The sequence below is a fragment of the Protopterus annectens genome, chromosome 11.part0 (genome assembly GCF_019279795.1).
Source record: "Protopterus annectens isolate FY-2018-M chromosome 11.part0, PAN1.0, whole genome shotgun sequence".
NCBI classification, from domain to species: Eukaryota; Metazoa; Chordata; order Ceratodontiformes; family Protopteridae; genus Protopterus; species Protopterus annectens.
In genome coordinates, this window is record NC_056745.1 from 228,275,045 (window position 1) to 228,297,913 (window position 22,869).

General features: G+C 45.3%; 1 protein-coding gene across 1 annotated transcript in view; it reads left to right on the top strand.

Moving 5' to 3' along the window:
• The window catches only part of UBE2N (ubiquitin conjugating enzyme E2 N), a 336,938-nt gene that overhangs the window by 175,853 nt on the left and 138,216 nt on the right, over positions 1-22,869 (top strand). The window contains exon 2 of the mRNA XM_044087650.1: positions 2,099-2,345. Within this exon, the coding sequence (XP_043943585.1) occupies positions 2,099-2,345 (247 nt within the window). The remainder of the gene's footprint in view (positions 1-2,098; positions 2,346-22,869) is intronic.

Genomic DNA, 22,869 nt, shown 5'->3' on the forward strand with positions numbered 1-22,869 from the left:
ACAAGCTTGGAAAGTGGATGCTGTTTTTTCAGCTGGAAATTTTTTTTCAGTTTATGCCTATCCTCCTTTGCCTCTCCAAAGTACTACTAAAGATCAAATGGGACAAACCAAGGACGATATTGATTGCACCAGACTGGCCGCGCCAACACTGGTACCCCCTCTTGCACAGTTTCACTGTTGTCTCCATGGCACCTGCCTCAGGTCCCTATCCTGCTGTCACAGCAGGAGAGCCAGATTCTGCACCCTCTGCTTCAAACCCTGAACCTGGCATCCTGGCTAATTTACCTATTCTGTCCATTACCATCCCTCAGTAAACAAGTGTTGGATGTCATTTTGGAGGCAAGGAGGCCTAGTACTAGAAAACCTTATGCTGAAAAATGGAAAATATTCTGTGCCTGGAACCAAACTCCAGGGATGGGCACAGTAGTGCCTAATTTACCTCTGATTCTCCAATACTTAACTGAAAGGGCCTTTCCTTTTCCTCCAAAATTCACGCCTCAGCCATTTCAGTTCATTACAACACAGAACCACCCCTCTTCTCTCATCCATTGCTCAAGCAGTTCCTCAGAGGGGCCAAAAACTTAGGACCACCCAGGAGAGCCCCAACTCCAGCCTGGGACCTTAACTTTGTATTGGAAAAACTCACTCTTCCTCCTTTTCGAGCCAAGTGCAGAGTTAAAATTCCTTTCTTGGAAAACAGCCTCCCTTTTAGCAATCACTTCAGTAAGGTGGTTATCTGAATTACAGGCCCTTATGGCAGTGGAGACTTTATAATCTTTCATGCAGACAGGGTGTCCCTCTGTACCAATTCCTCCATGCCCAAGGTTGGTATCCAGTGTGGCTCTTGATCAGTCCATTCATTTGCCAACCTTTTCTAATCCAAAGAACAAAGGGGAATGGATACCACACTCAGATGTGCACAGACAACTTTAGATTTTACTTGGACAGGACTAAACCTCAAAGGAAATCTGAACTGGTGGCATTAGCTGCAGGGGCAGAGGGGAAGGCTATTTCAAAGCAAACCATTTCTAAATGGATAGGCCATTGCATTAATTTATGCTATGTGCACCATGGAAAACCTATCCCACGGGGGTTAGACCTCCATTCAACCAGGGCTGCATCTACTTTTCTCAGAGGCATCCCTACCAGGGACATCCTAGAAGCTGCTACCTGGAGTTCTGTACAGACTTTCACCAAGCATTACCATTTGCCAATGTTCTCTAAATCCAGAGCTGGCTTTGCCACTGTAGTCTTGCAGGGCCTTATAGCTGGTCCTAATGCTATCTAAATGTCTCCTCCCATCCTTAGCTTTGGGAATCTACCCAAATGTGATGACTGCAACAGTAGTACAGTTATGTACACGTACCATAAATGTAGATGTTTGAGTATTCACTGTTGCAGTCCTGGTTACCCCCCCCCCCCGACTTCTTTTGGCTATACCTCTACTCTCCTCCTTTACTATGCTTAAAAGGTTTTTGGTGTATTTGCTTTTTTGTTGGAGGTATAACCTTGTGTTTGCTTCCCATTGGGGGGCACCTGACATCTGGGGCAAGAAAAACTGATGTAATGGCGTCGGCTGCATGCTTTATACCCCTGACGTCATAGAAGATGAGACAGCAACCGACACAGGACCCAAGACTTTGATAATCAGGCTGACTGAGGACTACTGTAAGCAGATAACCCAAATGTGATGACTGCAACAGTGAATACACTCTAAACCTCTACATTTTGTTGTGTACACAACTGTACTTTTCAGTTCCACAACTGTGGAGAACTTGAATTGGCAAGCCTAATACATAGACTTGCTGGATAGCAGCCTGTCTGTTATAACCAACTCAATTTGAAAAAATGGGCTTAATGAGTTAAGATGCTGCAAATTGTATGTTAGCCACTTTTTGAAAAATGTAAATGTGCAAATGTGTAGTCCCATATCCACTGTTACAAATTGTGTACTGTCAGTAAAATGAAGCAAACTGTTAGCCCATGCACCGAGGTCACTAAAAGAGATCTTTATAATGGATCGGTTAAATGTTCTTAATGTGTCTGGATGGCATTTTCTGTATCGTTGAGTGTTAACAGGATATTTTTTTCTTTTCAGGAAACGCAACGTTTGCTGGCAGAACCAGTCCCTGGTATAAAGGCAGAACCAGATGAATGCAACTCACGCTATTTCCATGTAGTTATTGCAGGTCCACAGGACTCCCCTTTTGAGGGTGGCATTTTTAAACTTGAGCTCTTCCTTCCAGAAGAATACCCTATGGCAGCTCCTAAAGTACGTTTCATGACAAAAATATATCATCCTAATGTAGACAAGCTTGGAAGAATATGTTTAGATATTTTGAAAGGTGGGTATACAAACAATAGTGTTTAAATGTCTTGTTTATACAAAAGTCTGAAAGTATTGGTTTTACTGTGGGATGTGGTTTATTTGGTTTGATTCATTGGTATAAAAGTCTTGATTGCTTTTTTGTTTACCAAATTACATTTGGTACGTTAATCGTGTAGCAGCACCTTGTACTCTAGTCATAATACAAAGCTCTAATATTCACAGTTGGTACTAAATTTGGTGTTCAGGATGCAAGGCATAAATTTAGCATGGTACAGTACTGCTTTGCGGCAGTACCTCCAACAGTTTCAAGGGAAGCACACTGTTGTCTAAGGAGCAGGTAAAACTGGCAAATGTTTTTCAGCATTGTTTGCAAGTTTCATTCGAGTATCCTTGAATGTCAGTAATGAGGTTCTTGCTGTAGGAATTCGTTAGTGTTTGAATTTGCTACATGTCGTGTTTGGTTCTCTGCCATATTCTTCAGCAGTGTTCAATACCACAGGTTTGATTTCAAGTTTTGAGCTATGCCTATTAGATGGTCATGCTTTACCTGCACTTGTTTAATATTGTAATATAACTTAGAATATGAGCAGAATGAAATTCAGTACGTTATTTGAGAATGTATGATTATAATATTAATCACCACTGCAGTAGCCTTGTATAAATTTATATTCAGCATATGATAGAACAGCTGTCCAGTTTCCAAAACCTAAGGGCACTTCCACGCTGCCAAACAGCCAGTCACATTAAGCTGAGCTGATTTATAAAGACATGTTTGAGCTCCAAGCCCTTCAGAGCTTTTCTGCTTCTGCAGAGTTTACTCTGAGGCTTTTGAGGATTGCCGGTCAGCTTAAGCTGTTCCTTTGGGCAGATTAGTAGCATTTTTGTCGTGGGTACGTTGGGGGGGGGGTACTTTTATCACTCCCCTGTTCTAGAAAGATGTGTTTTAATGCTTGGAGTTTGAGAGGAAAAAAGTTTATACAAAGTAATTGGGGAAAAAAAGCATTTTTTTTCTTTCTGTGGAGAAGTTGTGTATAAAACACTTTGCCAGCTCCAAAAAGTTCAGAAGTTGTCAGTCTTCATTTTGTCGTCATGTGGGTTTGATTCCGATGCATCGGAACCAACTCTGCTGCTTCTGTAGCATGTGGATTCCAAAAAAATGCTCATACATCCCTTGCATATAATGCTTAGGGTAGATTACCCCAGATCTCGCTTGCCACTTTCAGCTTCAGACATGGTTTTTCATTATGCTGTCGAGTCTGTCAAGTAAAACTTTCTATTAGATCACCTTTTTTCCTTGTCTGTCCTTGTAGCCTATTCCTTTCTCGCACATCTTTTAAACACTTTTTTTTTTAAGCAAAACTTTCAATTTTCCCTTTCCTGTCTACAGTTGGGGGTAGCTGCTCTTACCATCGTTGGTATTCCTTACTCTCCCTTTACCACTAGCCATCATTTCACTATCATTGTTGGTAGTTTCTTTCAAAAAAAATAAATCTCTCTCCTTCTGTACCTTTTCTTTCACCTTCTGGCTGGGTTATTTGTGGTTTCCCTTCCCCGAGGTGTGCGAGTCTGTTTTTTGCATGTGTTGGCTACTGCTGACTTCTCACTATGGCTGATAGAGAAGGCTCCAGACAGTTTTAAGAAATGTTCAAAACGTGGCCATAAAATTCCCTGCTCGTACCAACATTCCTAATGTGTTCATTGTTTTAGGACACTTGCATTTACAAGACTGCTCCATCTGCCACACTTTTTTAGCCACTGCTCATTGGGAGCGAGTAAAAAACAACCTTATTTAGAAGGGTTTGCTTTCCTCCTTTGGGGAGACTGTATCTGGACAGGACACCAAAAACAAATCAGGCGATGTTACTACTACCTCTTCTAGCTCTTTGGAGGTGAAAAAGCAACCTGCCTTGGTCCTGTGCTGTTTGGCACAAAGTCATAAAAAGAAAGACCTCAGCATCCTGGACTCCATTGGAGTGGACTTCAAAATCTTCAACTCCGAAGCATGCTTCAGAATCTGTATCTACTTCCTCTGTTCAGATACCTCCATTGGCACCAAAGGAATTGGTATCTTGAGTTCACAGATTCACAGGACACAGTATTCCCCATCTATACATCCTTTTTCTGACAGGCCAGTCTTCCTTCTTGGTTAGGCCAAAGTCCCCTTCATTCTGACAGGCCAGTCTTCCTTCTTGGTTAGGCCAAAGTCCCCTTCAATGGTGTGTCCATTCTTCCAGGGGTTTAACAGAAGACACCATAAAGAAGTTGGTGATGAAAATACTTTGGGCCCAAGGGGTGTCAGGGATGCCATCAGTTCGTAACTCTTCGAGACTGGCACTGATGCCTTCTACTCCCCCTTCCTTACTTCCCCCTCTAATCTCTACAGGCACTTTAGAGTCCTTTGTTCCATGTCTTCTGGAACTGACCGTGTCTGTCAGTGTACTGCTGCCTGGAGCACTTCCGTTGTGGAACCAAAGCCCTTCTGGAGCCATAGCTTGCCTGTTAGTTTCTTGGCATTTGGATAGACTCCCTTATCTGAGCAGTCTCCGCACCCAGGAACTTCCACACAGACTAGCTCTGATCTGGCTTAAACCTCTTGGGGGGGACCATTTTCAGTACAGGGGGAGTTTCAGTACTTGGGTCCTCCCTTTCAGTTAGTCCCACTTGTCCCTTGGTGGATCAGCCTTTGATGCCACAAAGAAGGCATTGGAACCCCCGTCTGACTCCTTTGGTCCCAGAGCATCAACCACTGCCTCCACAGTGTCAGCAGGTATTGCGGTTTCTAGTTACAAACACCTAGACTCTCCAGAAGAGTCCATCATGGAAGACACTGATTTCGATGAGGGCGAAGGGTCCCCTAGGTCACCACCTGACTGTCTCTTTTTGAGACATCCTGGAAGTTGTTAAGCAGAGAGGTGATTGGAAGTTCCTCAGCTCTTCAACAAAGGAGTCTATGTACCTACCTGCAGGCTTTCGGTACCCACCTGTCTACTTCCTGGGTATCTCCACCTGCCGACAAGCTCATTGAGTTGATCTCTCAGCGGTAGTGGAAGGCCCCTGACACCATCAAATCAATCCCAAAAAGGCCAAACAAAATTATCACAGCTCTAGAGGATAAACCCTTCTGGTCAAAAGGCATTGCTGTAGATGCTATGGTAGTAGTGGCAGCCCCCGAAAAGGAACTAGCAGAAGAGTTCTTTATCCATCCTCTGAAGGAGTCAGAGGATGAATAGATTTGGAAAGCAAGTTTGCACTTCACCTTTTGCCCTGTGATCTTTGAATTACTTGGGCGCATTTTAATAGATTACAAAGATCTAATCAAGATGGTGTTGGATGCTCTCAGGAGCTGTTTCTGAGGAAGTGAGTGAATCTGTCCTCTCCCAATTAGCTACCCTGACTTCCATCTCTAACTTTTCCATGAGGCTTATTTCTCATGTAGCCGAAGGAATGACTAGAGCAGTGGTTTCCAGTATTTCCATAAGGAGGCATGCCTCAATGCGCTTGTGACTTTGCAGAGCCCTTCAAGTCTTCATTTGTTATTGCACTCTGATGGCTCACCCCTAGAGACACCCTAACCAGGTCACAGAATGATGGGGAAACCCTTTCTACCATAGTATATTTTTCCAGTCCTTCAAGGTCTTTTTCAGGGACCAGTGAGGAACCGGAAAAATGTGGTTCAAAAAAATCCCAAGGGTCTTCCCAGAATACACTTGATGGTTCCTTCAGGGGCAGAGGGGGGAACAGTGGTTGAAGATATCAGGATTTCCGGGATTCTTTTTTTGGGGGAAACCCTTCCGATGCTCCTGAAAGGGAGGCCTGATCCTCCACCTCTGGAGGCAGTCAGGTGTCACTTATCCCGGCACCTGAAAGCCTGGCAAGAAATCACCTCAGGTACTTGGGTGCAGAGAATAGTTTCCAGAGGTTACACAATTCCCTTCTCCCTAGTCAAAAGAAATTTCCAGACATTCCACCCACTCGGAGGGAACAGACTGCTATTCAAATTCAAAAGATGCTAAAAAGTCAAGTCCCACCAGACCAGGTAGAATGCGGGTTTTACTAAAGTTTCTTTTTAGTAGGAAAAGACATGGGCCTGGAGACGGATTTTCGATCTCTGCAAACTGTATGTAAACAGATCTGTTTGAAAAACCAAATTCTTGAATGGTCGGAGTCCATTCTTCAGTTTTTAAGGAAAGGATGACTGGATGTGTGCTGTAGATTTTCTGGATGCGTACTACCACATAAAGATGGACAAGCTCTCCAGGAGATTCATTTGCTTCCGGCTGGGAGCCAGTCAGTTCTGCCTGTTGGTCTCACCACAGCCCCCAGGGTGATCAAATGCATGGCAGCAGTAGATTCATAGATTAAGTACTAAGCTGACTGCCCTTGCGAGCCAAAACCCTGCACTTTGTGCTTGTAAGGCAAACACCTTAACCATTAGGCCACCCAGCTTACTTAAGACTCTACAGATTTCTGGTGCTTCCATATTTAGACTGGCTCATTTCCACTACTACCAGGCAAGTTACTTCTAATAGCAAAGCAAAAGGTCATACAGTTATGCTACTATTTAGGCATCACACATAACTTAGGTTTTGAGTGGGTTCCACAGATTTTACTATTTATAGGAGCTTCTGCAGATGCAACATCCATTGCCTCACTTCCTCCATCTCGAGTGGAAACTGTTCAGACTAAAGTCCAGGCACTAGTACAAAAGGAGATTGTTTCTGTATGGAAGATGCTTCAGACATCAGGCTCAATGGCGGTTGCCATAACTTTTTCCACCTTCCAGGTTCCACATGAGTCTTGCAGTGGTTGGTTGCAGCACAGTGGTCTGTCTTTCAGCATCCCTTGTCATTGCCAATATTGATAACCAGCACATGCAAGAGATCTGTGTTGGGTTCATTCAAAATGAGTCCTACAAGGGTGTCTGTTTATTCCCCCTCAATCCAAAGCCACAGTGACCACAGATGCTTCCCAGCTGAAGTGGGAGGCCAGTCTGTACATAAATGTTCTAGAGATGAGCAGTGCTGTTAGCATTGTAAGCATTCCAGGACCTTCTGCCTCTAGGGACAGTTGCGATTCAGATACATGTCAGTGGTCTGGTAGGTCAACAAACAAGGGGGAATCCAGTCTTACCCCTGAGTATGGGATTGGGTGGTCTCATCCAACTGCGTCTTACTTGCAAAGCACATTTCAGGGAAGTGTAATGTGATAAGACAAATTGAGCAGGTGCATTCTTCTACCTCACGAGTGGTCTCAATCCAGATGTTTCGGAAATGATATTCCGCACATAGAGCCAGCCTTGCTGCAACCTTTTCACACATTCCCTCTCAACAAATGCAGCAGCCCCATGGTGGAATTACCGAGGGATGCTCTTCTTCACAGTTGGCCACCCGATCATCTTTACACCTTTCTTCGAACCTGGTAATTCCACAATTTCTACAGAAAGCAGCCAGGTTGAAGAGTAGAGTACTCATTGCCCTTTATTGGCCTCGGTAAATTTGATTTCCCTTCCTTTGGCCTCATCTGGTACATCAGCCTTACGTTTTAGATCCTTCTCTGGAACTCTGTTACCCAAATGTTACAACTCTCATAGGTTCATACTAGGCTATCTGTCCTAGGGCATTTATAAGCCTAGCCAAAGTGTGTTTGGCTTTCGCCACCCATTTTAAATGAATTTTGCTATGCCCTTTTTCGAGGTTAGTATACTGTGCCTCTGTCTAACAGTGACACAGAAGTGATACCCGGGGTAAACCTACGATCTCCCATCCACTCAAGATTCCTCTTTAGGGTCAGTGAAGGGACTCTGCCTAACCTGGACTAGGATTTTATTCCAGAGTGAAGGGAGCCTCTGGGTTATGAATCTGTCCCTCTAGCATGTCCTATTTATTTCAGTGCTGAGGTTCAAGTCTCTCGAGCACGTAGCTCGATGGGATTTGGATTTTCTGAGGTGCAGCATGTCTATTAATTCCGTGTTGGACATGGCTTTATACGTCCGGCACAGATCGCCTCTGAGCAGGCGGTATGCCACTGAGTAGAGCTAGAGTTTCTTTAACAGAGCAGCATATGGCATCTGTTTGAGCTCTTTGATCCTCTTGGTGAGGTACTTTTGGGGTCTTTCCAGTTGCAGGTGTCTGGTAAGGTACATCCCAAAAGGGGCATTGTACTCAATTATGGGCCTGATGAGAGATGAGTAAAGAGGCACGATGACCTCCCCTGATCTAGATGTGAATCCCTTCATGATTAGGTGGGCTATATAAAATGTTTTTCTAACCACTTTGGCCACGTGGTTGTCAAATGAGTTTGCTATCAACTTGGGTTCCCAGGTCCCTTATTACTTCTGTACTTAATGGATTACCACCTATGTGGTAATTTGTGGGCACTTTGTTTTTGCCAAAGGGGATGACTATACACTTTTTGGCGTTTAGCTTGAGGCCATGGTTCTGGCACCAGTTGTCTGTTTCTATGAGGCCCTTTTGTAGGATGCTTGTGTCGGCTGGAGAGTCTATTGCGCCCAGTTTGCAGTCATCTGCGAACTTGGTCAGCCACAGTCCTTCCGTGTTGGCCTGTACCTCCGAGAAATATATACCGAACGAGAGGTCCCAGGACTGAGCCTTGTGGGATGCCACTTGTAACTGGTTTGGAGTCTGACATGGCTCCAGCAATTCTAACCATGTGGGTTCTGTCCTTGAGCCAGTTTGCAACCCATCTAGTGACATAGGGGTTTATATTTAAGCTGGTGAGCTTATCTATAATGCCCGAGTGAGGTATTGTATCGAAGGCTTTTGTGAGGTCTAGGTAGGCTGTGTGGACCATCTTCCCCTAGTCAATGGCCTTGGTGACTGTTTCAAAGAAATCGACCAGGTTTAAGAGGCAGAATCTGCCCTTAAAGCCGAACTGGGTAGGATCCAGTGTCTGTAGGTCCCCAATATCTTTGGGGTCCATGATGATCCTTTCCATAGCTTTGCAGACCAAGCTAGTCAGGCTTATGGGGCAATAGTTTCCAGGATCCGTTGAGGCACCCCCTTTGTGGAGAGGGACCACTGTTGCTGTATACCACTCTTTGGGTACATATCCTGTAGTAAGGCTGAGATTGAACATTAGTTTTATGTTTTGGTTTAGCTCTTCTTGGAGTTCATGTAGGACGCAGCCCGGGACACCGTCTGGTTCCATTGATGCTGTGTTTTTTTTTTGCTTTGGAGAGGGCGGCTCTTACCTGAGCATCTGAGATGTCAGGGGGGCAGCACTCTGGGATAGATATTTGCCCTTTTGGTGGTGGTGGTGGGGGGGGGGGAGTTTGCACTGAAACTGTCAGCTAGGATGTTGGCAATGTCTGTGGGTTCGGTGTATTTTTTGTCATTTTGGACTAATTCTGAGCATATCTGGGAATTCCCACCCCACCCAGGTTCCTAACATAACTAAAGAAAGCCTTGTGATCATCCTTAGTGTCCTGTGCAATTTTTCTCTCGAAGCTGGCCTTGGACGATTTTGAGTGCCTGTAGTTTTTTACTAATACTGATCAGAGATGCCTTCCCTTTTTGGGAGTTTGCTCTATCGTGTAGTAGCTTCCTCCTTCTGTTTAGTTTATGGCTGGGGTCCACCAGACAGGACATCTGCCTTTGGAAGATTGGGTCTTGGTTTTATTTGGGATTGCATGATCCATGCATTCCTGAAGGTGTTCATAGAATGCGTTTATAAAGGATTCTGCAGTCTGGGCTGTATTTTCCACAGGCCCCCGGGGGCTTTGAAGGATTCCACCTCTGTTTTGAGGAGTGTGAAATTTGCTTTAGAGAAGTTTTTCACTGTGGTTTTGTGGGCAGGGGGTGTGGTTGGGATGTGAATATCCAGTGAGATTAGTTTATGGTCTGATCTTACCAGTGAGGGATACACATCTGGTCTGGAGCATAGTCCCCATGTTGTTCAGGTCCAGTATGTTTTCCCCTCTTGTGGGAGTGGTAAGTTGTTCCATAGCATTTGAGTTTATAAATTCTGGGAACCTTTGGGCTAGGGTGCTGGAGCTAGAGTAATGCTCCCAGTCTGTTTGGGTAGTTGAAGTCGCCCAATATAATGGTGTTTGGAGAGACCTTCATATTTTCCAGTGTTCTCAGGAAGGCCGAGTGGGGTTCCTGGGTTTGGGAGGGTGGTCTGTAGCAGACTATAAACTGGAAGGCAGTTTTACCCACTGTTAGTTGCACATGGATAGTCTGATGCTACGTGCTGTGCCACCAACCTGGAGGTGTGGGTATCTTTGAATATTGATACCCCCCCTCCTTTTGTGGTTCGGTCCAAGTTTTGGGGCCGAAAAGCATGGTATGAGGTATAACCTGGTAGTGCTGGGGTGCTCTCGGGAGCCTTTAACCAGGATATCCTTCAAGAATGCAACTGCAGTCATAACATATGGGTTGTCCTGCCTCAGGCAGCCCTCTGTCGGCCGGATTCCAAAGTCTGGGTCCGACGTCGGCTGATGTCGCATTTCTCTCGGACGTCAGAGTGGCTGGAGTACATAAGCATCAGCCGACGCCATTTTCTTCAGTCTTTCTTGCCGCGCGGTGCCCGAAGCAGAAGCAGTTCGCAAGTGCCGGTCTATCAGCTCCTGTATTCTTCGATTCCGAAGTCATCAAAAAAGCTAAGTACCCCGTTGGGGACCTTTTCTTGCCTCAGCCGATGTCAGAAATTACTGAAAAAGTTAACAATTGTCTTTCTTGTGGTAAACAAATACCTCATAAGGATTTCCACTCTTACTGTCTTCCTTGCCTTGGCCCAGACCACGACGTCTCGGCCTGTGTAGCCTGTGCAGCCTGTGCTCGCTTCAAGCGCAGTCTCAGGCGCCGGGCGGAGTTCGCTGAAGTTTTTTTTTGGCGAAAAATTTGCCTATACAATGCCGTTGGAGCTTCCGACATCGTAAACTCCCAAGAAACGAAAAGACCGGGACTGACATCCTCTGCCCGCGTCTACCACCGACTCCATGCCAAAACCTACCGCGAGTGCTCCGGTTTCTCCTAAGGCGGTTTTTCCATCGCTCCGAACCGAAGACACCGCATTACCGACGACCCCGATTCCGCATATCACTCCGCCAGTTATTGATTTTCCTCCGGATACCGAAACCGAGGAAATGCCCGAGACCATTGCTGTAGATAACGTCACTCCTGCACGTGGAGCTGCCAGGCCTCCTATGGCCATGTCTATTAAGGCCTACACTAGGGCTAAGGCGGCCAGCAAGACCAAGCATCTTTCTGCTAAAGCCTTACCTCAGCCTACTCCAGAGACACAAATTATGACTATGGCTGCTGACTTAATTGCTATGATTAGAGGTTCACAGGCCCATCCTGAGAGAGGATCCCAGCCTCCTTCTGATAAAAGGCCCCGGGTTGAACCCTCTGACCCTATTCCTTCAGATGAAGATTCTGAGGACTCTGTCCACTCTGATGGCCAGGAAGAGCTCTTCCAGACCTATGAGGACTCGGATGCAGAGGATTCCATCCCCTCTGCCTCCCCCTCCTGAGGATATTTCTTTTGGGGAAGTTCTGCATACCATGAGGGAACATTTCAAGTGGCAAGGCCAGGAATATTCTGATTCCAGAAAGCGCCTTCAGACTTTCCTTAAAAAGCCCCAGCACAGGCCCTTGGCTATTCCTCCTGTACTTGATGTTTTGGATGATTTATATTCTGACTCTAGTGTTACCCCTGACTCTCTCTCCCTCCTGCTCCAGCCAAGCCAGACAGGTATTACAGGGTCCCTGAAACACATTCCCATTTATTCAGGGCCTATACTGCTGATTTGGAAACTATTTCCCAGGGACCTAAAGGTGTTTGAGCTTCCACCTCTAAAAATTCTTTGCCCTCCAACAGGGAAGCTAGGTCATTAGAGAGATGGGGTAAAAAGGTTTACACCTCCACTACTTATCTATGAGAGCTTTGAATTGCCTTTTTCATATGTTACAATATCAGGATTTCCTGTTAGAAGATTTACAGAAAACATTGGCTTCTCCTGATCCTTTAGACAGGAAGTCTTTGCAGGAAGCTGTACATAACTCTCAGCAAGTAAGCAATCACTTCCTGCAGTGTGGATATGATGCACTGGAAGCTTCATGTAGGGCAGCTATGACAGGGCAGTCATTCGTAGACATGCATGGTTAAAAGATCAACCTCTACCAGATCATGTAAAGGCAAAACTTCTGGATGCACCTTTGGAAAAGAACAAGCTTTTTGGTGCTAATGCTAAGGATGTGTTAAAGTCCATCGAGGAAAAAGCAAAATCAGTTCAGACGGTGAAAGATTTCCTCCAGGTTCAACCCCCCAGATTCAGTAGGAATTGGCCTTCAAAAAACTGGTCCTTTCCTAATCCTGAAAAGTTTCAAAGGGGTAAAAACAGACGTGGCAGAGGAAGAGGACAATACAGAGGTCCTTACAGGGGACTACAGTGGCAGCCAGCAAACCAAAGAAGTGACCCAGGGGTTTCACCTGCCCCACAACCACAATCTCAATGACTTTCCTCTACTTCCGCCTACCAGGGAACAAATAGAAGCTCCCTTGGGCGGGAAATTATCTCTGTTTGCAGACAATTGGCACAGACTGACAAAGGACAAATGGATTTTGGACATTATAGACCGAGGTTACAGGTTCCACTTTCATACCTTACCAAGAAAACAAGGCATGCCAAACCTACCACAAAACCAGAGGGCAGAGGCTATCAAGCAAATCTCTCTGCTGACTCGGATGAAAGCAATAGAAAGAGTTCCACAACAAGAACAAGGCCAGGGGTTTTACTCAAGACTGTTCCTTGTTCCAAGAAAAGAATCTCAATGGAGATCAATACTGGATTTGTCCGCATTAAACACCTTTCTCATAGTACCAAAGTTCAAAATGCTGACTCTACAGCAACTCCTTCCCATGCTGGGCAAGGGTCTTGGCTGATTACTCTGGGCCTCAAGGAGGCATACCTGCATGTCTCTATCAGACACAGCTGCAGAAGATACCTCAGATTTCTTGCAGGGCCAGAGCATTATCAATTCTCAGCATTGACATTTGGCTTATCTACTGCGCCCAAAGTATTCACAAAATGCCTGGCTTCAGTAATTGCTCATTGCAGGCTCCAGGGGATCCAAATTTACCCATACCTGGACGACTGCCTCATACAAGCGGACGACGAATTGATGTTGACAAAACTTTGACTGTCATACGATTACTTCAAGCTCTGGGATACACAGTCAACTTTCAAAAGTCAAGACTTCAGCCATCCCAGCAAATAATCTTCTTAGGAGCCAAATTAGACACAGCCTCTCAAATGGCTTACCTAACAGAAGACAAGCAAGAGAAGTTAACTCATTATTTCAAAGGTTTGGCAATCCTTACCCAGATGACTGCAAGGAGATTCCTACAGGCCCTGGGTTACATGGCATCCTGCATTCTCTTGGTTCCATTAGCAAGACTACACATGAGAAAGCTTCAATGGTACCTAAAAAGCCTGTGGTCTCAGCACAGCAACAACTTAGAGACAACCATACCGCTCATTCCATGCCTACAAAAGGAATTCCTATGGTGGGCCTCGGTAAGCCAGGCAAACACAGGTATGTCATTCAAAAAACCACAGATAACACAGACCATAACCACGGACGCCTCAGACCTTGGATGGGGGGCGCACATGGAAGGCAGGTGTATACAAGGACAATGGTCTCCAAAGGAAACACATCTACACATAAACCAAAAGGAAATGCTGGCAGTAATGCATGCCATCGAGGCCTTTCAACACCAACTTCAGCAAGGCCATTTACTGATACGGACAGACAACACCACTGTGATGTGGTATATAAACAAGCAAGGGGGCACCCATTCTTACCCCCTTTGCAGACTGACAATGCATCTTTGGGAAAAATCACTGAGCCTAAACATTCAGTTACAATCCCAGTTTGTTCCAGGCAAAGACAATGTGCTGGCGGACAGCCTAAGCAGGAATTTCACAGATCCACACGAATGGAGGTTACATCCAAAGATCTTCACACAGCTCACTTCGACATGGGGCAGGCCAGAAGTAGACCTATTTGCCTCTCACCTCAACCATCTACAAAAATTCTGCTCAAGGACATACCATCCACAAGCTTGGAAAATAGATGCTCTCTCATTCAACTGGAACTCCCTAAAAATCTATGCATTCCCACCTCTGCCACTGATGACCTCAGTATTACTAAAGATCAAAGCAGAGAGACCCAAGGGGATCCTAATAGCTCCGGACTGGCCAAGACAACACTGGTATCCACTACTACGGAGCATATGTCACACCAAGAAGTGGGCCCTTCCCCAATGGCCTCTACTTTTGACTCAACACAACTTCAAAACAGTGCATCCAAACCTTCAGACACTGCAGCTAACAGCCTGGGAGATCCCATGAATAATCTCAACCTATCTCTCTCCAAGGAAGTTCAGCGGATACTAACAGAGGCTCGAAGACCATCCACCAGAAAGGTTTACTTAGCAAAATGGAAGAGATTCAGCATTTGGAATACCAGCAAGGGACATGATGCATCATTATTAAACATCCCACTCATCCTGGAATATAAAAAATGGACTCTCATATTCTTCCATAAAGATACATGCATCAGCTATTTCAGCTAGATATAACACTGATCCGCCTGTCTTTTCACATCCTTTGCTAAGACAATTCCTCAGGGGAATCAAGAACATTAAACCACCAAGAAAGGCTCCAGTGCCAGCCTAGGACCTCAATTTTGTCCTAGAAAAACTGACTCTACCTCCATTTGAGCCAGCAGCTTCAGTTGACTTGCAATTTCTCTCATGGAAGACAGCTTTCCTGTTGGCAATTACCTCAGCAAGAAGGGTTTCGGAACTACAGGCCCTAATGGCTATACCACCGTTCATAATTTTCCACAGACAGGGTTTCATTAAGGACCAACCCTACTTTTATGCCAAAGGTGGTATCTAGGGTTTCTTTAAATCGAGCTATTCATCTGCCTGCTTTCTTCCCCAATCCTGAGAATAAGGGGGAAAGACTATTACATACCTTGGACATTCACAGACAACTTCGATACTACCTGGACAGAACCAAGATCAGTAGAAAGTCTGACCAACTTTTTGTGGCTTACACCCCTGCAGTCCAAGGAAAAGCAATTTCAAAACAGACTATTTCAAAATGGATTGGACATTGCATCAGATTCTGTTATTCATTTCATGGAAAGACTGTTCCAGCCAATGTCAGACCACATTCCACCAGAGCTACAGCCACCTCTACAGCATTCTTAAGAGGGGTGCCTACTAAGGACATTCTAGAAGCTGCTACATGGAGCTCCGTGCATACATTCTCCAAACACTACAATCTCCCTCTATACTCCAGATCCAGAGCAGGCTTTGCTTCGGCAGTCCTGCAGGGTTTGATTGCCACACCATCTTTTCCTAGAGCATTCCTCCTCCCCAGCTAAGCTATGGTATTCTACCCATATGTTATGACTGCAGTTGCATTCTTGAAGGACATAGTACAGTTTTGTACCTACCATAAATGTAGATGTCCGATAGATATGCAACTGCAGTCGGATTTTCCCTCCCTCCATACCCCTCTATGCCTAGGGTCCACTCCTATCCCTGTTTCTCTTAGCTGGGGATATCTGTTATGGTGTATCTGTTTATTGCTCATTTACTTGTCTGGAATCCTGTTTTTGTCTTCCAATTTGATTTCAGCCTTCCTTGGAGGGCACCTGGCATCTGGGGCAAGAAACACTGAAGAAAATGGCATCAGCTGATACTTATGTACTCCAGCTGCTCTGACGTCAGAGAGAAATGCGACATCAGCCGACGTCGGACCCAGACTTTGGAATCCGGCCGACCGAGGGCTGCCTGAGGCAGGACAACCCATATGTTATGACTGCAGTTGCATATCTATCGGACATCTACATTTATGGTAGGTACAAAACTGTACTTTTCTGTTACTGCACAGATATCAATGTTCTCCATGCTAAGGAGAGTTTTTCGAGTGCGTGCATCTTGAGGTTTAGACTTCTGGCGTGTTGAGTAGCATTACTCTTAGTTTCTTATCCCTTGTGATACCTATGGAGGTGGGTTTGTCTCTTGAGCCTTGCCTAAAAAAGGCACTATGGGGGTGGCAAGAGCCTTTGCCAATATCCGAAAGCCATGGGGTGACAGGTGCAAGCCGTCCCTAACGAAGCATCGTGGCTTGTTGAGCATGTCATCCCAGGCTGACAGGTATTGCATCCCCTTTGAATGACACCAATACTTAAGCCAGTCGTTGAAATTGATCATCTTGTCTTCATATTGTGGCGGCATTCTTGGTGAGGGTAAGTTGCTACTCAAGGTCAGGGTCATACCGGCCTGGGCTACATGCTCAGAGCGCTCCTCTGTCCATGTAGTCTAGGGAGGTGCGTCTCGGGTCATTCACACTAGTATGAACAATGCCAGAGTCATATTTGTACTTTCCTTGGAGTGACCTGAGTGCTTGTGTTATGTGGCGGATCCTAGCACCCGACAGGCAGCTCACCGTGACCACCTTGTTCAGCCTGGTGAGCGGGACGTCAGTGTGCCTGATAGTCACCTATTACAAGTGTATCAGGTGTGTTTAGCCTTAAGGGCTGTGACTGTTCGGCACACTGGCTTTGTGAGCTGTGTATTGCACGTGTTTTGTTTTGGGGTAGCGGTTGCTTGGGTGTCTGCTTTGGAGGTCTCTGCTGCTTAGGCAGATTTTTATTTAGAGCCTCCGAGTATGTTTTTGTGTTTGGTTTGCTGTCGTGGTAGGTCTATGAGACTGGAATTGTAGTGAGAGTGGTTTCCTTCTCCTCCTGACTGGTTACGCCAGTACTGAGTTGAGAGAGCTTAGCCTCCAGTTTGGCTATATGGTTGCATCTCTCATGTGTTGGAATTTGTTGGGAGGAGGAGAGGGTTGTCCTGTGTACATGAGGCAGTTGTAACATTGCCTCAAGATTCCCAGATTCACCAGCTGGACCGGAGAGGAGATTGACAACTGACCTTTGGACATGCTAGAATAGTACTGGGAATTCCTTTATAATTGAAAAAAAAGGGCCAATGGGGAACAAGGTAAAGGGGAGTTTGTGAGGGTGTAGTGCTTTTAATTTTTTAGGGCTGTCTTATATAATTGCTTTAGTGAGCAAGTGTCAGGTAACTTAAATGCAATGTGTTACAGGTAACTTAAATGCAAAAACGACAAACAGCAACTTTCTTTCAAGTGAAACAAGGAAATAAGTACAGTAAGCAATGCAGATATCACTAGGGATCCACAAGTGCTGAAAAGCCGCGTTTTAGGTGGAATTAGCGTTTCAGGGAAATAACAAGCAAACAAGCATACAAAGCTAGATTCAGCAGGCCTGGATCTAGTCTATGCTACAGCAAACAAGATGTACCAATTTCAGTAAGAAACAGTTCAAATATGCAGGCACTACAAGCCTTTAACCAGAAATTCCCAGCTCAGAAGGGCAGAGTCCAGCCTCTCCTCGAGTGCAGACCACAAACCTTAATGTAAAATAACTGGCCTGAAGTCCAAGTGCTTAAACCAGAACTAATGCACTTTTAGAATAACGGACACTGAGCCCTCAATCAGCAGTTCCCAACTTTGAAGGATGTAAGCTACCTGTCCTGCCACCACAGTGCAGGCCACAAACCTTCCTAATGTAAAACTGGTCTGAAGCCCAAGTGCTTAATCCAAAAGACTTAGAATGATAGCTACACTTTAATCAAGTTACTACCAAGCAGTAATAAATACAATTGAATACTTTAAAGAATGCCTGGATTAGTGCTCAAGTTATTCAAACAAAGCTAGATTCTGCAGGCCTGGATCTAGTCTATGCTACAGCAAACAAGGTGTACCATTTTCAGTAAGAAGCAGTTGAAATATGCAGGCACTATAAGCCTCAAGCTGACAGTTTGGTTTATCCAGTTTCGTTAGTGGTCAGATATAAAATCCTCTCTTCCCCAGTAAAACACATACTTTTGTCATCTCGTAAGGTATGTGCATGTAAACTTTATTAAAGTAAATGGAAAAGATTTTAGTGGGCCTCTGCATCATATCAATCCTTTCTCCGCACTGGTACACAAAATCTTATGTCCTATTCCTGTATTGCAGTATTCTTAGTGTGGGATTCTCCTCCTGAGACTACCCGAACGTTTGCTCCTGTACAAAAGCTTAAGCCTGGTTGCTGTGCATGTGTGATGTCGCACGTAGGGTCATAAACCAGGGACTTTAAGTGTGACGTTTGCACATACAGACCTCATATCTTTTAAGCCACAGTCGACAGTCACATAGATTGTTTTGCTCCTCTACTTGAAAACCGTCTAAAGCTAAGTACCCTGTTGGAAATTTTCTTACTTGCTTGAGCTTGTTTGCTGTCCCCACCCCATTAGCCGATGTCCGCTAAGAAGGGTAAATGCCGATGCAGGTGCCAGATTCTGCCCAAGGATAAGCATGACTGTTGCTTTTTCTGCCTAGGGCAAGAACGTTGCCATACCACTTGCCCCATTTACCAATCCTTTGTACCGAAGATGCTCTGAAGCCGTCTGGCTGCCCTTAATCTGTACCTAGAAAACCAGAGGCTTAAAAAGCTACTGCTCAAGATGGATCCAGAGTCAGCCACCCCAGCAGAACCACCACAGAAAAAAGGCCAAGGTACCAAGGCCTACTACTTCTGCCTGTCTGCCATGGGACGGCCCACCAGCTTCTGATTTTAGGAGTTGAGGGGCGTCCGTTAGAGCAGTGTATTTAGACTCCCCTCGAAGTTGCTTTGGAAGTAACAGCTGGCACGTCCACAGACTGCTCTGGTGTTGGTCCTTGCTGTTGTCGAGGGGGAACCAGACACTGCTGGACGACCGATTTTGATATGCCACTACCTGAAGCCCCAGCTCCAATCCAAGTCCCTGAAACCAGGCCTTCTCCTAGGGCTACTCCCTTAAAAAGGAAGCCGAAAACTAAACACCTACCTCCCCCCACAGAGGGAGTTCCAGACTGGCAATCTTTCACTCGCTCCTTGATGCAGGCCTTCGTGGCTCTTAGGCCCACAGCCTCCTCCACCTCCACCATTCCTGTTCTCGGCCGTAGGCCTGTCTCAGCTTCTCTCCACCTTCCCACTTCTCATGAAGGGGAAGAACAGGAGGCTTGCTAATCTTCTGAGGAGTCTATCTCAAATTGTTTTTCCACTATAATACTATTCCCCTGATGAAGAATCCATAGAAGGGGACTCTCTACCAGAGGATATCACCTTTGGGGAGACTGCCACAAAGATGAAAAAATACTTTAAATGGGACACTTCCCAAATGACAAACTCACTGAGTTACTTCAAGTGGAATCTCCCTCCCCTAAAGCCATTCCACCAGTTGTACCTGCCTACCTTGATGCATTCTTTCCAGCTTCAAAAAACCCAGACTCTCAACCACCTGTCTCTGAGACCTGACCGTTTCTGTAGTGCCAGATGAACAAAAGTTCATAGTAAAACCACCCTGGCAGACCCAGCAGGGATTTCTTTATACCCCAGCAGGGATTGCTTTATCCCCCAATAAGAGGTCAAGACTGATTCCCTTAGTCATTTTGCCTACTAACAGTAAAAACATGAACTCCTCCACCCTAACCTTCAGAGTTATCAACTACCAAACTCGTACAATAAAATATGCTTTGGACCTTGTATCCCAAGCTGCTTCTGTCCTGTCATCCATGCCTGACTGCCCTAGCAAAACTGCATCAAAATTGTCCCTGTCTTAAGTGGACAGACATATTGGATGCAGTTATGATGCAGCAGAGGCCTCTGCAAGGTCTGCTGCTTCTGCATCGGTATTACGCTGATACTGATTTGCTACACTTTCAACCCCTACCAAAGGACTTAAAGTCTAAAATTCTTGATGTCCCACTAGACCACAACCTCCTGTTCGGTAAACAGTCTGCAGACCTTTTTAAAAGTCAAGTAAAGCACTTCAAGACCTCTAGCACCTGCTGGTGTCTCCCATTCCTAAATATTTCAGAAATTACCCTAAGACTATCTTTGTTAGGAGGACCCCCTCTGCTGTTCCATCCTCTTCTAGGCATAGAAAAGAAACTGGGCAGCAGACCAGCCACTTAGCCTATTCAAAGACTGCGCTTTCATGACAAATGGCTTCAAAGTGTGACTGCTTTGCTCACCTCCCCTTGTCACCCTGCTCTCCCACTGCCTGCCCCTTCTGAGAACCATCACCTCGGGTAACTGGGTGCTGGCAGTAGTACAAGGATATTTCCTCTCTTGGAAAGAAAAGCCCCCTACAAGGGGCATTCCACCCCCCAAAAAATCAACTACACCTTATTCCTCAGGTCCTACAGGATCTTCTGAACCATGGAACTATAGAACCTGCTCCTCCAGGACAGGAAGGAAAAGGCTTTTACTCAAGATTATTTCTTGTCCCCAAAAAAGACTGCCCTTGAAGGCCAATTCTAGATCTGTTCTTTTTTAAACATTTTCCTAAAAGTTCAGTCATTCAGAATGTTAACCCTACAAACCCTTTTTCCACTATTGCCAGCCCAGGCCTTTATGGCCCCACACTATCTGAAGGAGGCCTACCTCCATATCCCCATAAAACCTTCCCACAGAAAATACTTGTTTCACTAGGACCTGTTCTCACTTTCAGTTTACAGCCTTGCCCTTTGCTTTATCTATTGCACTGAGGGTATTCACAAAATGCCTGGCCCCAGCAGTAGCATTTAGTAGAACCAAATGCGTTCATATTTACTCCTACCTAGATATCCTCATTCTGGCAGAAAGAGGACACCCTAAAAAAAGTCTGCAGTTCACCATTTTCATGCTACAAGGTTTGGGGTTTACCCTCAACATCCCAATATCATCCCCAACTCCTCAGCAGGACAAAATCTTTCTGGGTTGCAGGTTCAGAACTGACCTGATGTGGGCATTCCTCCCTCAGGACGAAGTTCTCTCCCTCTCTACTCGCTTCCAAGATCAAATGCAGGTTCAGCAGATATTTGCAAGACTGTTCCTATGGGTTCTCGGGCTAATGGCAGCCACTATCCCTATGCTGCCTTTGGCCAGAATGCATATGTGAAAACTGCTTTGTACTTTAAGAATGGTCCCAACACTAACATCCCCTAGACTTTCCGATTTCCACTCCTGCCCTGTCTCAAAACATAACTAAGGTGGGTGAATACAGCAAATCCAAATGAACCCAGGCCTTCACTTCAACCCCCCACTCCAACTCAGTACATTCATGCAGATGCATCAGACCTGAGATGGGGGGGCTACCATTAAGGGATTCCTGGTACAGGAGACCTGGCAACCTGTCCTCCAAAAGAAATGTATCAGTGTGAGGGAAATTGCAGCAGTCCTTTTGGCCATAAAGCCTTTCTCCCAATCTTACAACCAGGCCCCCTTCAAATCTTGACGATACCCCAGTCATGTGGTACTGCAACAAACAAGGAGGGTCCAAGTCCTACGTCCTTTGAATAACTATCCAAATTTGGGACCTTATCTCCAGAAATAATTTATCCCTGCAGGCAACATCCCTTCCCAGGACCGCCACCAAGCAGATGTTCTCGGCATATCATCCTCTGTACAACACGAGTGATGCTGAACAAGGAATTTTTTCTAGACATTGTCTGCTGGTGGGGCACACCTCTGGTAGATTCTCCCCCCCCCCCCCCAAGGAGCAGACAATTGAAGAAATTCTGCACCAAGGACCGCTCTCCACTTGCCTGGAGGGTGGATGCCTCAGCATTTCATGGAAGGGATGGTTTCTATATGCATTTCCCCATCCTTCCCTCTCATTCAAAAAGTCCTCCTGAAAATCAGGAAGGACAAACCAAAAAATCTTGCTGGTGACTCCCTATTGGCCAAGGCAGCACTGGTTCCCCCTACTACTTTCAATCCCGAAGGGGAGTCACCACAGGTTAGCCCACAAGATGGCCCTACTCACACAGCAGAAGATTCACCCTCACCTAGAGAGAAGTTAGGTCTAATATTCTGGGTGATAAACTTTTAATTCCCTTCAGGTGCCACTACTGAGGACACGCTTTCTGTCCTTGGGGAGGCCAGGAAACCTACTACAAGGAGATTCTATATGTCAGAATGGGAAAGATTCTCCAAGTGATTTGGGCACAGGGATCCATTTCAAGCAGATACCCCTCAAGTTATTTATTTATTTATTTACATTTGTTGACCGGGCTAGTCTAGCTGGATACATATCCCTTTTCAGTAGAGGCCCGAGGAGAAAAGCTCCAACATAAGTAAATTAATACATTCAAAATATTATAAAAAAGATTAGTTTTACATTACAAAATAAGACATGAAAAAAATAAATTGTGAATAAAGTAACGTTTCATTAGAGTAGAAGTAAAAAAATTAAACAAGTCTTAATGCTTTAGTAGGGTTCATGTGAAGTCAATCAAAACTAAAACAATTTAACATTAGGAAACATGTTATAGTGTTCATAAGATATGGGAGGGTAATTGATTAAGGAAGCAGGAAAGTAAGAACCAGGGGAGGGGAAGCAGGAAAGTAAGAACCAGGGGAGGGGAGAGATGAAAAGTACTTATCAAGGCTGGCCTTTCA